This window comes from Nematolebias whitei, chromosome 11 (assembly GCF_014905685.2).
Source record: "Nematolebias whitei isolate Nwh7 chromosome 11, NemWhi1, whole genome shotgun sequence".
Lineage (NCBI taxonomy): Eukaryota > Metazoa > Chordata > Actinopteri > Cyprinodontiformes > Rivulidae > Nematolebias > Nematolebias whitei.
In genome coordinates, this window is record NC_056508.1 from 21,258,124 (window position 1) to 21,274,428 (window position 16,305).

Here is a 16,305-nt window from a genome sequence, read left to right on the forward strand (position 1 = left end):
AGTCACTGTGCGAGAGGCAGGGGACACCCTGGACAGGTCTCCAGTCCATCAAAGTCCATATATACATTTATATATATGTATGTGAAGGGGATGAGACTTAACATATATACCAGGACCATCCAATGGAGACACTGGTTCCATTCTGGCTTCAACTTCCAGGTTCCCATCAGATGTCTAAGAATATATTAGTGGTGAAGGCTGAGAACCCTCAAATGCCTGCTCATAAATTTGCTTTTTGCTTTTTTCATTTTTAGACAGACTGAAATCTCATTTTTTTTGGTTTTTGACACAAAATCTACTGTGAATCTATGTCAGAGACTCTTTGTACTTGGACATCAAAGTGACCCAAACTGAGAAACATGGAGGTCTGAGTCTAGAATTTTAAAATCAAAATGTGTCAAAGCTATGAAGAAGGCATGTTTGGGTTGATCAGCTGGTGTGTTTTATGGGCTGATACATTTTTCACTGAACACTGTTGGAGTGAGCACACACCAACTTCATATAACCTTTTGTGATTAATGTTATTTGGCCCCTTTCAAACCAGAAACATTTGTTGTCTTGTCATGTTCTGTTTAAGGGCTGTATAGTTTAATGCAGAATGTGTAAGAATCAAAAACATGAATGGATGAATCTCCCATCAGAGAATATTCAATTTGATAATTGTTTTGGAATTTATGCTCTCTGTGGATATTTATATTTGCCATGATTCCATCAAACTTTATATTTTATTTAATTTACTCTTTCTATTTACAGCAGAGCTCACTGAGTTATTTTCTGAGAACAAAGTTTTGGTTTTCCAGTCTGAAATTAGCATTGTTTCATAATGTCTGTGTTAATATATTTACTTTATTTAATTATAAAAACTTCTCATCAAGCTCATACTAAGCAGCTGTCTCTTCACTCCTGCAGGGTGATCGTGGTGAGCTCGGTCCTCCTGGGCCCGCTGGCTTTGCTGGACCTCCTGTAAGTAAAAAAATCTTCATGATTGCTGCTGTTTGTCCAATTTAAACCTGTAAGAAGACATAATGGCTCACGTTACTGTTCTGAATAATGTTTAGGGTGCAGATGGTCAGCCTGGTGCCAAGGGAGAGCACGGTGAGTCCGGACAGAAGGGAGAAGCTGGTGCCTCTGGACCTCAGGGACCATCTGGAGCTCCTGGACCTGTGGTGGGTATTTCAGGCAAAAATAAATACCAGGAAAACAAACACACGCTGCAGAATATTACACAGGTATTCTTTGTTGTGCTCCAGAGTGACAGGTGTGGATCATGAACATTATGGTTGTTCCTTTCTTTAGGGACCTACTGGCGTATCTGGACCTAAGGGAGCACGTGGTGCTCAGGGACCTCCTGTGAGTAACTTCTCTGCACCTCATTTAGAGGAAATCTTTTAACTCTGAACCATGAGTGGCTGATTTGGTCATTTTTGAACTCACTGGTTGTGTAAGAGCATTATGATGCTGCTCAGTTGAGCTCCACCGTTCTTTATGCCATCTAAATTTAATTTAAGGCAGTCTGATCAGATCAGATCCTACTGTACATTATACATTATATATTATAAACAACGCCATGTTAAGGCTTTAACGTTAGAAATTGGCCTGAACAATAAATAATGTGGTGTATCCAGAAGACCTGCAAGAAGACGCTGGTACATGTCACATGACCACAGACAATCCCAGAAATTTAGAAGCCAGTGTCGAGGCTCATTTTGCACTAAAATCAATTACATTAACTCTAAAACAATTAAAATTAAAAGCAACATGACAGTAACATAACAGCAGGACTTCTCCCATTTTAGCGCAAAACAAAAGGATACATTTGAATTACACTAAATATATTCAAAAACTTAATTATGAAAAGCTGTGATTTATTCCTTTCTTAAAATAGAAAGTGATGATTTAATATTCTTACCCAATTTAAAGCAAACAAATATCATTCTAGTTAATCTAAAAAAGTGATTAAACATTTCTGTGAACAGATCAGGCAGAGGCTTTTTTAAATTTACTCTTCTGACTGTTGAGAAAAATAATTGTGAAAAGTTGTCAGACAAACTGGACAAACAACAAATTTACATCAAAAACTTTAATTTTTCTAACACCCTACAGTCTGTGAGCGATTCTGAGGCTGAATCTGTTTAACTGAACGCTGCTTTTGTTATTTAACTACTGACTTTATGGGACTACCCGCAGACAAAAGACAATGTCCCCCGGTACATATTTAAATACATTATATTCACTTAATAACTAATCACTAAAATCATTAAAGTCATTAAAACTTTATTTCTACGTATGCTTTGTTTATTAGCCATTTATTGGCTTTGTTGTACTATTTTCACGTTTTTATGTGAGTACTCCATGAGTACACAGACGTGCTTATTTACTATTTTTTCCCTTTCTCTTTGACAGGGAACCACTGGTTTCCCTGGTGCTGCTGGTAGAGTTGGATCTCCTGGTCCTAATGTGAGTATTTTTTTAAACAACTTAGACAAAAACACGAGTTTAAATTTATTTATGTTGCTAACTTGTGAGTATTTCATCCCTTATATAGAATTGTATGTGCTTCCATTGAAGGGTAACCCCGGTTCTGTTGGTCCTGCTGGCCCTGCTGGTAAAGACGGTCCAAAGGGTGTACGTGGCGATGCCGGGCCTCCAGGCAGAGCAGGAGACGCAGGCCTTCGTGGACCCGCCGGCCCTCCAGGAGAGAAAGGAGAGCCTGGAGAGGATGGACCACCTGTGAGTTTGACGACCAAACCTCATTAAGATGCTCAGAGAAAACCTTCTTTTGTCCATTATGTTTGCCTGGTTTTCACAGAAAGTGGACCCTTTTTCAAACCAGGCCAAGTTATCTCTGTTTCTGTTCCTCCACAGGGTTCTGATGGGCCTTCAGGTCCTCAGGGTCTGGCAGGATCTCGTGGTATTGTTGGTTTGCCTGGTCAGCGTGGAGAGAGGGGCTTCCCTGGCCTCCCTGGACCTTCTGTAAGGGCTTTTTGTTGTTGCTAGCTTGTTTTAGTTTCTTTGCTAGCTGTGTGGAGGATTCAGTTCAGATCAATTCTACAGATCTCGATGTCCATGAACACTTTTTAAACTTACATCATTAACACATCTAACTGTGCGTCACGTGTCTGAACTGTAGTTTTATTGAAATTCTAACATATTTTTGGGCATTTATCGAAGGAGCTGCTGAAATGTGAAGACAATGTTTCCTGTGTGTTCAGGGAGAGCCTGGCAAACAGGGAGCCTCTGGTGGTGCTGGTGACCGTGGACCTCCTGGACCTGTAGGACCTCCTGGACTTACTGGACCTGCTGGAGAACCAGGCAGGGAGGTCAGCGCTGTCCACCAACAACCAAACAGACTTATTTACTAAACTGGAAATAACATTAGCAACATAACGTTTCATAATACACACACAAAAAAAGTGTTTTTGTGTCTCAGGGCACTCCTGGGTCAGATGGACCTCCCGGTAGAGACGGTGCTCTTGGAGTCAAGGTGAGAAGGTTCAGCTGCTCAGAAAAATGCTGAAATCTGTCAAATAAGAGATTTTTATGAAGCAAGTCGGAGTGGAAACAGTTCTTGTTCCTCATCCTCACTTTGTGTAGGGAGAGCGAGGTAACACTGGACCTGCTGGCGCTCCTGGAGCTCCCGGAGCTCCTGGTGGACCTGGACCTGTCGGACCTCTCGGCAAGCAGGGAGACAGAGGAGAGGCTGTAAGTAATATTATACTCTGTAAGAACCACAGACTGAAAGTTTGATACGCTTACTTTGAACACAAGGAAACATCTATAATCCCTGTGTCTTTCTCAAGGGCGCTCAAGGACCTGCAGGACCCCCAGGACTAGCTGGTGCACGAGGAATGGCTGTGAGTATCATCATCTCTGACGCAACAATGTTCATTTATATTTGACGAAATTACATAAAAGTGCTACACCCATTTACTTTTCTTCAGGGACCCCAAGGACCACGTGGAGACAAAGGAGAGGCTGGTGAGGCTGGAGAGAGGGGTCAAAAGGGTCACCGTGGCTTCACCGGTCTGCAGGGTCTTCCTGGGCCCCCAGTAAGTGATCTAACAGGTCATTTTGCAGCAGTAGCACCATTTTAAAATGTGTTCTCTAAAATGATCTTGTCCTCATCCTGACAGGGTCCTGCTGGAGACTCTGGAGCTTCCGGACCCGCTGGACCAAGTGGAGCGAAGGTGAGTCAACTGAGAGAAATAAAGGCAGCTCATTCCTGCAGCTTTTTAACCGTCAAGAAATGTAATAAGACAAAGTTAGTCTCTTTGTAATCCTTCAATCACAAGATAAAGACGAGGACAGGAAAGGCCGCCTGTTTTAATTATCCACCTCTGAGATAAGATGGCAACCAAGACGTTTTGTAATTACTCTTTTTGAGGAAAAGTGGCAGACAGACGGAGAGGACCGTGATTTGTGAAACAACCCCTGCCGAGATTGGAAAATAGGCTTTTGCGTCTAGTCTAGATTAGCTAAGCCGTGTGCATGATAAGAGAAAAATGAAGGGAAATGTCAGCACACAAATTATCTTCAGGTGTCAGAAGGTTCTGAGGTTGACGGAGAGAAACTGCTCGTAGATTAAATTTAGTTGTATCACATAATTTTCATATCCAGACTAAAAGGTGGATGTAGTTAGACAAGTTCAATGAAGCAGTTTTGTCAATACAGAGCTACTCTGTGTGTCTGTAGGGACCACCTGGACCAGTTGGACCCGCTGGCAAAGACGGATCCAATGGGCAACCTGGCCCCATCGGACCTCCTGGACCTCGTGGACGTTCTGGAGAAACTGGTCCTTCTGTAAGTAAAAAGAAAGTGTACAGCCGTCAGATGCTCCTTTCTATTCCAGTCAGGTCTCATGTCCTATTTGTGCACCTTTTTCAGGGTCCTCCTGGTAACCCTGGACCCCCTGGTCCTCCTGGACCACCAGGCCCAGGCATTGATATCTCTGCCTTTGCTGGCCTGGGTCAAACTGAGAAGTCCCCCGATCCTCTCAGGTACATGAGGGCAGACGAGGCTTCCAGCTCCCAGAGGCAGCATGATGTTGAGGTCGATGCCACACTCAAGTCCCTCAACAACCAGATCGAGACCCTGCGCAGTCCTGACGGCACCCAGAAGAACCCTGCCCGCACCTGCAGAGACCTCAAACTGTGCCACCCTGAGTGGAAGAGTGGTCAGTAGAGCGAGCATCAGACCGAACATCAGGCTTCTTGTCTTATCTAACCACTTCTTTCATCTCCCCAGGTGATTACTGGGTTGATCCCAACATCGGCAGCACAGCGGACGCTATTAAGGTCTTCTGTGACATGGAGACAGGAGAGACCTGTGTCTACCCAAGCATCGCCAAGGTACCAAGGAAGAACTGGTGGACCAGCAAGGGCAACGACCGCAAACACGTCTGGTTCGGAGAGTCCATGAATGGAGGATTCCACGTAAGTCCAATAAATACTTTGTATGTAAGAGACTAATGAATATGGAATATAACCCCTTTTTTATTTGGTCCACAGTTCAACTATGCCCAATCCGGCCCTGCTGCCATCGCTGCCAGCGTCCAGCTCACCTTCTTGAGGCTTTTATCCACTGAAGCATCCCAGAACCTCACGTATCACTGTAAAAACAGCATTGCCTACATGGATCAGGCCACAGGAAACCTGAAGAAGGCTTTGCTGCTGGAAGGCTCCAACGACGTGGAGATCCGTGCGGAGGGCAACAGTCGGTTTACTTACAGCGTGTTGGAGGACGGCTGCAAGGTGGGAGCAAAATATTAACCAGAAACAATACTTTTTAAATTTTATAATGAAGCTGTTGTAACAAATGCATTTATTTTGACCAACAGAGTCATACAGGCCGGTGGGGCAAGACTGTCTTTGAGTACAAAACACAGAAAACCTCCCGTCTGCCAATCGTAGACATTGCACCTATGGACATCGGAGGAGCAGAACAGGAGTTCGGAGTGGATGTAGGCGCCGTCTGCTTCTTGTAAAACGGAGCATCAAAACAAGCCCCCCTAAACGCAGGATATAAATAAGATAAAAACTCAACCGTGAAACATCACACACTTCCACATTAAAGAAGACTGGAAATTACAAAAAAAAGAAGAAAAAAAAAGAAAATTGATTCATTTTCTCACACAACGAAGTGCTCTCCAAGTTGTACTTCCTGGATGTGAGCACTGAAGGGCACCGGCAATATCTGTACACCACACCTGCATTCTCTGTCAACCCCACCCACCTCCCCTTTATGAGATCCAGTCATGTTTCCCCCGCCCCCGTGGCCCAGCTGTTGAAGGAGTCTGAGCCAGGAGAACGTGGGACCGAGCAGACGTGTTTTGGAGAATGGAAACATGACTTGATGTCACTTATTTATTGTCTAAACCTGAGCGGGTTGAGTGAGGTAGGACTGGACGGGTTCACTTTTTGTGAGGAACACAAGCCCCCACCCCTTCACCTGTTTCCACTACAGAACAGCTGCACCACCGCTGACCCGGTCCTACGCCACCTCCCTCCCTGTTCCCCCTCCCCGACTCATAAATACATTTTGAATCAGTGTAGATAAAACCAAAGTAGGTAAATTCAACCAGGAGCCCCAGGCCTGTCCATCATGAGCAGGAGCAGAACACCTTACTGTGTATTATAAATGTTTGGTTCTAGTGTTGTAAAAGTCTGTTTATACACAACCAGATGGTTTTTTTTATATATATTTACACATAATTTGTGTACATGTGTCTGTATGCACGCCAACACTTTTTTTCTTTAAAGAAAGTGAGGTGATGTTTGGGATGAGTGTTAAACTGCCCATCAACAAAAACAAAATTAAAAAAAGGCACAGCTCGCATAAAAAGAGAAACGATTAAGATAAATTTAGAAGAATTAAAAAAAAAAAATTGGTTTCTTGTGTCGTCATCTTGATCGTTTAAAGCTACCTCACGGTAAAAACGAAAAAAACCTAAAGTTTTAAGTCGACCGAGACGTCAGCTTTCAGAGGGTTCTGGGGCATTTCTTTTTGTTTTGGGATGTTCTTTTCTCAGAAGGTGCTATGAATCCTCCGTACCCCGTCTCCCTTCAAACCCTCCCATGCTTGATTCCCACTAGCCTCACACCACACGCTCACACTCCACCCTGGAGGAGGTGAGACAAAGGGCTACCTGGAGGCCTCCTCCTAACCCCCCCGCCCCACCCACACACAGCTGGGACTCTGAGGACAGTCGCTCGAAAACTAAACCAGGGTGGGTTGTTGTCTCTGTGTGTGAGGGCATGTACATTTTTTTGAATAAATTTTATTCTGATAATTGTTGTTCCTGTTTTGTTACACCTCTAATTGATGTAAATTGGAAAATAAAAGGAAAATCTAATTCAGAAAAACATGATTTTTTTTTCTTAATTTTTTAAAATATTTTATTCGTTGAAATTTGAATAAAAACAGAAATGGTGCGGGACGTATTTCTTCTTTCATCAAAAATAACTTGTGCATAAACTGTATATTTTTCTCAAACCTGTAGCTCATGAAGTCAGTTATTGTGTGTGGGTGAGTGCATGTGTGAAGGTTTAATGCCACGAAGTGTGTGAGAAATAAAAGGGACACCAATAAAAGGACTGAAATCACACATTTTACAGTAGGTGTACCAAACAGCTGCATGCCTCTCTGCCCTTAGTTGTCAGCTCTTAGGCGCTCATAATCTATTCAGATATTCTGCTCATCATTTAAAACGAGTTACAAAAGATAAAGAGAGACTTCAGATCAAAAGACAGACAACACAGATCAGCTGCATGGCACATATTCAAATCAAAGATCTGACTTTCACGCCAAAGTTTTCAGCTAAAATCATCAGATGCTGTGTAGGGACAGAGGAATGACAGTGACAAACCTTGAAAATGACGTTGTGTGGTCTCATAAGGTATTTTGCAGAGGTGGAAAGAGTACTGAAAATGTGTACTCGAGTACAAGTACTGTTACGATGCTTAAATTGTACTCAGTAACAAGTAAAAGTACTGGTGTTAAAAATACTTAAGTAAAAGTACAAAGTATGCTTCTCAAAAACTGCTCAGAGTATTAATTACTTTTTAACCAACTGATGTTTTATTGTGTTGTCAATAGAAGTCATTCAGTTTGATTTACTGTATATAATAAATATAAATATAATTGCTTCATTCAAAGCACATTTCTCAGACGCTCAGAAGCTTCATCTTATTTTAGTACCAGGCAAACCGATGGCAGTGACAATATCTAAGATCTTTGCATACTTAGCCAAACTAATAACCCACACATACAAATAATAATAAAAAAACATTATCATACAAGTAGCCATAAAACCTTGTATACCGTAATGTTTTTGAGATTAGATGCTGAAGTCTTGTAAGCTGCTGTCACCGTAGAGATCAAACAAAGTTTACATCTGGACGTCGTCTCCTTTTCATCCTCTGTACGGCCACGTGCACTCGTCCTCAGCCTTTACCACCTCATTTTCTCTGTTGACAGTGTTGTCCTGTCTCCATTTTGGCTTTTTCTCCAAATCTTCTGTCCATAAATGACTCTCTACTCTACGGAGTTGTCCTTTGCTTACGTCATAGGTAATTGGCGTGTTCACAGTTTGAGTCTTATTGGCTACAAAGATGCAGATGAACGGTTTGAATATTAATTCAAATTGCGGCCATAGTCAGTAGCGACATGATTTCAAAAGTAGTCAAGTAGATTACATGGTCTAAATTGTACTTAAGTATGAGTAAAATTACACTTGAAAGAAATACTCATCTACTTAATTATAGTAATGTATTTGTAATTCATTACTTCCACCCCTGGTATTTTGCTAACAGACGGGTACCGTTGACACCAAAGTTTTAAAAGCAGCTCTCCCACAATCAGTCAGTGCTTAGAGTATGTATAATGACTCTCAGCTACTACCACGCTAAATATGAGATCAATGTTTGTCAAATTTGAGTTGGAGCCAAGTTTTGAGTTTGCTGAAGTCAATTAACTGTGGCAGACATCTTGAATGGGGTTGACCCAAATAGTTAACATGAAGAAGTACATAGAAATATTACTTTCTGAAAGTTTAATAGAGATCCGTCCTCTGGTTCACGAGATATTTTGCCAAAGCAACAAATGGACACAAAAACCTTTATCGCCCTTTCGCCTTCAGGCGATAAGCTTCTTAAATCAGCCATCGTTTTGTGTATTTTACTTTGTTTTTAAGGGGCGGCTGTGGCTGAGTGGTTAGAGCAGTCGTCCTCCGATGGGAGAGTTGGGGTTCGATTCCACCAGCAGTCACATGCTGAAGTGTCCCGGGGCAAGACACCAAACCCTTCATTGCCTCTGATGTGTGTCCCATCCGTGTATGAATGTGATCTAACTAAAGCACTGATCGTATCTCCAGATTGAGATTATTTCTGTAAGATCTAGTAGAGTGCTGTGTGGATGTGGAGGTAAGTGAGGGCACAGATTGTGTTGTTTCAGCTTCTTCAGTAAATTCATTCATTGCATTTCCAGATAATTCAATGTCTCTCGTTTGCTTTGGATCTTTGACAAAGAAGACAAAGACACTGGAAGAACCTTCTACACGACTTTATTAACAATTTATGACAAAGACGATGTGGGGTTGTGGAGCTGGTCAGTCAGGAGAGGAGCTCTGTAAACAGTGTCTGATTGGACATGTCAGCAGGCTTGTCGTGTGGGTGAGGCAGTGGACTCCCACTGAGGCCAACATGGGGGAGGGAGGTGCTCAGGAAGTAGAAAGGCACGTGAGTGATTCTTCCGCTGGACCAACACTGACAACAGAAACATTTAAACCATAAGTAGGTTAAACTTTCAAACATTTGTTGAAAACAATAAATGTCGCTTTGTCTCTGAAGTTATGCTGCTCTGATGGTTGAAGCCACTAATCCACCAAAACACACCGAAAAACGTTTTCAGGTAACACTGACCACAGTAAGGAGAGCTCCATGACGGAAATTTGGGTGGAACTGCATCAACCTCGGCTCAGTGCCCGGCTCCCCTTGAACAAACCCACTAAAACAAGAGTGACCAGTCAGTGCTGCGGGTAGGAAACAATAAAACCACAGCATCGCACTAACAAACTACACACCAGGGTAAAAGCTCAAAGATGGGGTTGGTTCTCGTTTTAAAGACGGCGATGATTGCGGGTCGGTTTGCTGCTTGTGGATCACCTGAGGGGACGAACGAGAGTGAGATGAGTCATTCGAACCTAAACTCTGGTCAGGACAAACAAAAGAAAAGAGCGACCTTTAAGAAGCACAGCGAGCCGCTCGCCTCTGGGATCCCAGGCTACAGACTGAACCTCTCCACCAACGCTGGCAAACACACAGAAGAGAGAGGCTGAGAGACACTCTGGACAAGATTTATTCCACAAAACAAAAAATCTTTCAAATGATAAAAGTTTGTACTTTGAAATACATGGAAGTAAAAAAATAAATAAATAAATACCTTAAATGCATGGGACAAACAAAACACGAACAGATGTCGCAAAGTTTCACGTAAATCTACTCGCAGTGCCACCTGTGTAGGATGATTTTCACCAATTTGTGTGGATGCAGTAATAAAATATATTTGCAAATTGTGGCTTTTGTGGAAAAACAAACGTGGATAAATTTACAGGTACTTATTCACAATAATCCATCGTCCTGAGTCTTCTTCCGTGGAGCTCATTCTGATTCAAAACGTGGCGTACCTTGACCTTGAAGCTCGACTTGGATGGTTTCCATGGCTCTTTATATGCCACTATCAGACTGCAACACGGGGTTGCATTTTGTATTGCGTCCATGCCCAGAGAGGTTAGCTCCAGTCCAATAACCCTTCTGCTTTAAATAATATTGGCAGCTGTGGTCAGAGGAACATGAAGCTTCACAGAGATGGTCTTTTTAGCTTTGATCTTTAACATGAATTCCTATCATCTTTTTTCTGAGCTCCTCAAGCGGCTCTGGCCTTTGTTTTCTCTGCTCCATGTTCAGTGTGGTCACACAACCATAGCAAACTACACAGTGGTTGTTTGCTCTCTAAATAGGCTGAATGGGTGATGAACTATACTGCGATACCGTTTAAGGTCAAACACAACTATAACGCAAAGATAAATAGTGTTTTAAAGAAGAGGTCCCCACTGCCCTGGCCCTCGTGACCCACTGTTCTACAAGTTTTAGCCGTTTCCAGCTTCAGCACACCTGATTCAAACACTTAAATTACCAACTCAGACTGTCATCAAGTTTAGCAGAAGCCTGTTAATGACTCGTTCATTCCAGTCAGATGTGTTGAAGCAGAGAAACGGCTAAAACCTGCAGGGCAGTGGGCCACGAGGAGCAGGGTTAGAGACCTCTTTCTTAAAGGGTACTAACAAATCCTTTATTGTTTTAGCACTCTTTAAACAAACGATGGCCAGGAAGTCATTTAATGATGCCCTCTTACATGATGTCTCCATCTGGTGTTTTAAAGGTTGTCTCTGACAGGTCAGCCACAACAGCTGCAGCCTGCAGCCCTTTGCTTGTTGGTACGCCTGAAGAAAACATATTTTTTAAATTACTCTTTAATAAGACAAGCTACTTGAAGTTACCAACATTTTCAGGCATCAGTGTGAGTTCATTGTGCGCCAACTTCACCTGGTGCTCCAGTGAAGGTCAGAGCGTAAATAACAGTCTCTCCTTGAACAGTGAAAAGAAGCCGACTTCCATCTGGACTCCAGCAGCCGGACTGAACAGTTCAACACATAACTTAGACAATATTCTGTCACGTATAAACGAACAAAGAGTTCAAACACAATAAGTTTCCACCTGGCAGCGTCCGTTTATACATGGCCAGCGCTCACAGGTCCACATCCTGGTCTCCCAGACCCTAAAAAATAATTTCATTTATTTTTTACCTACGTGGAAGAGCTTTCTACGACACAAATCCTTCACATGTTCAAAAATATTTATGAAAATAGAATGACCCTCTGGCAGTACATGAGCATGGGTTTATATTTAAAAATGTGATACAGTAGAGTTAAAATGGAGGAAGCTGCTGATGTCTGGAGTTATAGGACCTGAACAAAGCAGATGGTGTGGAAGCCAGGACGTGGCTGCTGTCTGGTGACCAGGACAGGAAGGTGACGCCACCTCCTCCGACACGCTGAAGGGGCACACAGCTCTCTGCAGCCACATCCCAAACCAGCATGGCCGTATCCATCGGCGAGGCCGACAAGAGGAGGGACCCGCTTGGAGACCAGGCGATGGACGTGACCGGAGAGTGTCCAGGATGAGACAAAACCTGAGCGCAACCTGACGAAGGCCTGAGCAGGTCGAGAGAGACAAAGGTGGATTAAATCAAAACTGCAGCTCAGGATTGTTTAGTTTTAATGTTGCTGCAAATTTAAAGCAAGAAATGGAAGTTTAATGTAATTTATTTCATAGAAATAAAACTTTAATTGTTAAAAAGGTTATTCTACGTTGAGAAATTATGAACTGTAATGTTCTGGTCAAACCTGGAAACTTATGTGAGAGCTCATGCTCGGAGTATTTGTTGTGTATGACTGTCAGCTACTACCACAGTTTAGCTCAATATCTATAAAACTATTATTAAATCTGTTTATAGTGTTGGATAGTATTAATGAGCTGTGATGGCCTTCTTGTCATTTTTAGTCTTTAGTATTTGAATTCACCTCTTAGTGAGCGATAATTAACATTTTTTGACACACTGCAATGATTCTTTTCTGTAAAGATCATTGTATTGCTTACATCTACAGACCTTTGCTGGTAATTTATTTTATTTTATTTTTTAAAGCAATCAAAATTATAATTTTTTATTCACTATTTATAACCAATGAAAATGTCAGTTTATAAAAAAATGTAAACTCAATTTAAACAAAAGTGACAAAATACAAACATTTTTGTCCAGTTTTCAGATTTTAAACAACCTTAATATTCAGCTGATAAATCAAAGACTTTAATTAATATTTGTAATATTTTCTATATCAAACAAAGGAATGGACATCCAACAGCAGTGTCTATATTTTATAAATTTGGCAAGAAAAACATCAAAGCTCTTAATAATTGTAAAGAGACCTGAAGGTGGAAACTTAGAAAGTCGTCCTACTTTTGTGGGACAGATGTGACCCAAGCACCATATGATCAAGATGAACAAAGTCGGCCCTTTAACTGATGATGTCATCAGTCAGGAACTGACTTCATGCTGAACCGCTGAGACTGGAAATGTGCAGTTTCAGAGTCAATCTATTGGAAAGATGAACTTCATGATTACTTGTTCTAACGTGCCCTGGATGGGAACATCAACATCTTTCCTATATGGATCAACAAGTTTGGGTTGGACCCATGACCACGGACCGGATTATTTTGCATAATCATAAGGAGGAGGAGGAGGATGTGAGTTTATCCTCTTTGTCATGTAAAGAGGAGCTGCTAAGTTTTATCTTTATTTGCACAATAATAAACAGTAAACAAAAAATTGCAAACCAGTGGAAAGAAGGTATTTCAGTGTGTTCTACTAGTAAATGCACTTGCATTATCTTAGTCACAAATTGTATTTTTAATCTTTTATATTGACAAAATTATGTAGTTTGTACCGTGCACAATACTTTTTTTAAAAATATTTTTCCCTTTTAACAGCATTTGCCTACAAACCACAAACCTAATGTGTCTCCTGGGTGTCTTTGTGTCTGTTGCAAGACTTCTCTTAAATTTTAATCTGCTGGTTCTGCCTGAGTATAACTAAAACACACAAGTTGAAGTAAATAGAGTCTTAAGGGTACTCCCTTCCTGTTCTCAGACTCAAAAGCCTCAGAGAGGAGTGAAAGGGGAGTCTTGGGGCTGACTGGAGATGCTGGCTCTGATGGCAAGCTGCGTCCTTGCTGAGTCCCCGAGCTGCTGCTTTGCCAACAAAGCAGTGAATTGCAGTTTTTTTTTTGGCCTCGTAGCATTTAGGCAGTTTCTAGTTAAAACCCTGGTAATCCTGTGGATTTTTCATAGTAATGTGATGCTGTTTCCAGTCTGGACTGTTCTAGTGAGTGAAAATGGGTTCAGATTCCTAGAAATGACCGGATCACGGACGGGTGGAAATGCTCTTTGGGTTTTGGTTCGTGGGAAGTTCTGATTAAAGACGTCTGATCTCCCTTCCTTTCTCTTTATTTTAAAACTCTAAGCATGTTTTTTTATATATATAAATACTCTTAAAGAGCCAGAGAGGCCCTGGATTCAACACACCTGGTGGACAGTGAGCAGGGGTCCACGTGCCACACCAGTAAACAGTTCTGGCAGGCGACGGCAAGATCAGACGCACACAGGGGCTTCCACTGCATCGCCGCAACGTTCTTCTGCAGACGGTGCTTCAGTGTGGGTGTTATGGCACTGAACAAAGAATTAAGAACGATACGATAAGAAGCACAACTAGAAAATAAAAACAGGAAGCACTTCAGCTATGAACATCTGCCTTAATCTTAGCACCACTGAGCTCTTTTTGAAGGTTTAGTTGTGGTACCTTTTGGGATTGTAGATCTTGACGGAGTCATCCAACAAGGCGACAGCAAATTTATCAGTGTGAGGATGCCAGGCGAAGGCTCGCACCACACAGTCAGACCTGGAAACACAGATCAGTGCTTTAACAAACCAAAACAAAGATTGAAAACGTACAGAAATATTACACGTTTACTGAGCTGTGCTGAGCTTCTACTAGTTGCCCTTCTTGTTACAGATTATTTTAATGACAAATACTTGAATCGGTATTCAGAATACAAAAACACATTTTATGTGAATCATTATCATCATGAATTGAAAAGGAGTGAATATGAATCATGAAGCCAAGATGCAACTTGTCTGCTGGATTTCGTAGACAGAGAACTTTACTAATTGGCTTTTATGTTTGTGAATGTTCCTGTAAAGTGCACTGAGACAACTTTGTTGTGATTTGGCGTTATATAAATAAACTGAATTGAATTGAGTGAATTGAAAAGGAGGCGACGTGAATGCATTTCCATCTCCTTGCCGGCTGTGTTCAAGTGCCTGACCACTGAGATCCTGGAACTGGCAAGAAACATGGCTTGTGACAGCAGAAGGATCGGGATCGTCCCCTGGTCGGCTGTCCGCAGCGATTAGGAGCTTAGCAGGCTGCTGGAAGGCATGGTCATTGGTCTGGGAGGAGTTCAGCCCAGCATTCACGCAGGACAGCAGCCCAGGGGAACCGAGAGTCCAGCCGAGTCTGGGTGGACAGATCGGAAGGCATCTGCGGCCAGTTTCTTTGGATCCACTGTGGGACGGACCTTCCTGTTTACAGCCATCAATATCTATAACATCTTCAGCCATCTTGAATTCACTTTCAAAGTTAATCAGGCAAAAATGCAATGACCAAACGGCCACTTACCAGTTCAACGCCTGTGAAAACTCAGCGATCATGTCTTCACTGCTCAGCTTTAACAGGGAACAAGCAGGAGAATAACTTTGAACAAATCAGGACAGACCTTCAGTGTTGACACATATTTAAACATCGGACATGCTTACTGTGACGTGAGGAAACAGAGAACCGTGGAACGATGAGGCCCACTGGAGCAAGGCCAGGATGCAACCAGACGTCACTGACAGCCACTTGGGCACTGAAAGAGTTGCAGCAGAGTTACTGGGTTTGCAGTGCTCACCATGTGCAGCATCAGGAAGTACAAAAAAAAAAACTACTTTAGTGCATCACATACCCTCTGCATGAGAGGTGGTAATTTCATTGAGCAGCCCAGTGAAGCCACCATCCCGCCTGGAACAGACAGAAGTTTAATAACTGATCTCTTAAAGCCAGAGTTAATATCGTCACTATGATCTCATGCTTTAAAGACTGATGCCAGCTGCTGCAAGAAACATTAACAAATGGATGGAGATTTGCAAGACTGAGGTGCAGAAGCATCCTTTCATTAAACTGAGATGCTTTTTTGTTCAGTGGAATTTGAATCTTCTTGATTTTCTTTTTGGCTCTTTTGAAACTTTGGACTGAAAGCACGTGCACACACAGAACCGCCACGCTTGAAAGAAGGTCAAACATCTGCCGTTACTCAGAGCATCTTTTAAATGTTTGAATTTTTTTTAAAAAGGCATGATTAAGTCAAAAAATGTTGGAAATGTTTAATGTTTTTGAATAACTCACATTTTCTGCACATTTATATTTTACAAGAACCTGGCGTTGTAAAGATGACAGCTCAAACTCCAGAGAAGGATCAAAACTAAAACTATTGCTGGTTCAACTGAAACACGGCACCTGCCTCACACTATACATGTGATCAGAGCTTTAATTATATACAGGTCCTTCTCAAAAAATTAGCATATTGTGATAAAGGTC

The 16,305-nt window shown here is 42.1% G+C and overlaps 2 protein-coding genes across 2 annotated transcripts in view; one reads left to right on the top strand and one right to left on the bottom strand.

Annotated features, from left to right (window-relative positions):
- col2a1a (collagen, type II, alpha 1a) overlaps positions 1–6,212 on the top strand; it is a gene marked incomplete in the record, with an annotated part of 21,649 nt that extends 15,437 nt beyond the window's left edge. The window contains 17 exon segments of the mRNA XM_037684747.1: positions 910–963; positions 1,059–1,166; positions 1,297–1,350; positions 2,404–2,457; positions 2,569–2,730; positions 2,866–2,973; positions 3,213–3,320; positions 3,431–3,484; positions 3,595–3,702; positions 3,801–3,854; positions 3,942–4,049; positions 4,134–4,187; positions 4,693–4,800; positions 4,885–5,173; positions 5,245–5,432; positions 5,508–5,750; positions 5,837–6,212. Coding sequence (XP_037540675.1) covers positions 910–963; positions 1,059–1,166; positions 1,297–1,350; positions 2,404–2,457; positions 2,569–2,730; positions 2,866–2,973; positions 3,213–3,320; positions 3,431–3,484; positions 3,595–3,702; positions 3,801–3,854; positions 3,942–4,049; positions 4,134–4,187; positions 4,693–4,800; positions 4,885–5,173; positions 5,245–5,432; positions 5,508–5,750; positions 5,837–5,983 — 2,001 coding nt within the window.
- Positions 6,213–9,565: 3,353 nt separating this feature from the next.
- aaas (achalasia, adrenocortical insufficiency, alacrimia) overlaps positions 9,566–16,305 on the bottom strand; it is a 10,806-nt gene continuing 4,066 nt past the window's right edge. Inside the window, exons 3-15 of the mRNA XM_037683996.1 lie at positions 15,674–15,729; positions 15,486–15,577; positions 15,349–15,395; positions 14,470–14,568; positions 14,196–14,339; positions 12,023–12,268; positions 11,772–11,832; positions 11,601–11,691; positions 11,410–11,497; positions 10,237–10,304; positions 10,079–10,160; positions 9,918–10,002; positions 9,566–9,761 (exon numbers count right to left, since the gene is read on the bottom strand). Coding sequence (XP_037539924.1) covers positions 9,609–9,761; positions 9,918–10,002; positions 10,079–10,160; positions 10,237–10,304; positions 11,410–11,497; positions 11,601–11,691; positions 11,772–11,832; positions 12,023–12,268; positions 14,196–14,339; positions 14,470–14,568; positions 15,349–15,395; positions 15,486–15,577; positions 15,674–15,729 — 1,312 coding nt within the window. The 3' untranslated portion in view covers positions 9,566–9,608. The remainder of the gene's footprint in view (positions 9,762–9,917; positions 10,003–10,078; positions 10,161–10,236; positions 10,305–11,409; positions 11,498–11,600; positions 11,692–11,771; positions 11,833–12,022; positions 12,269–14,195; positions 14,340–14,469; positions 14,569–15,348; positions 15,396–15,485; positions 15,578–15,673; positions 15,730–16,305) is intronic.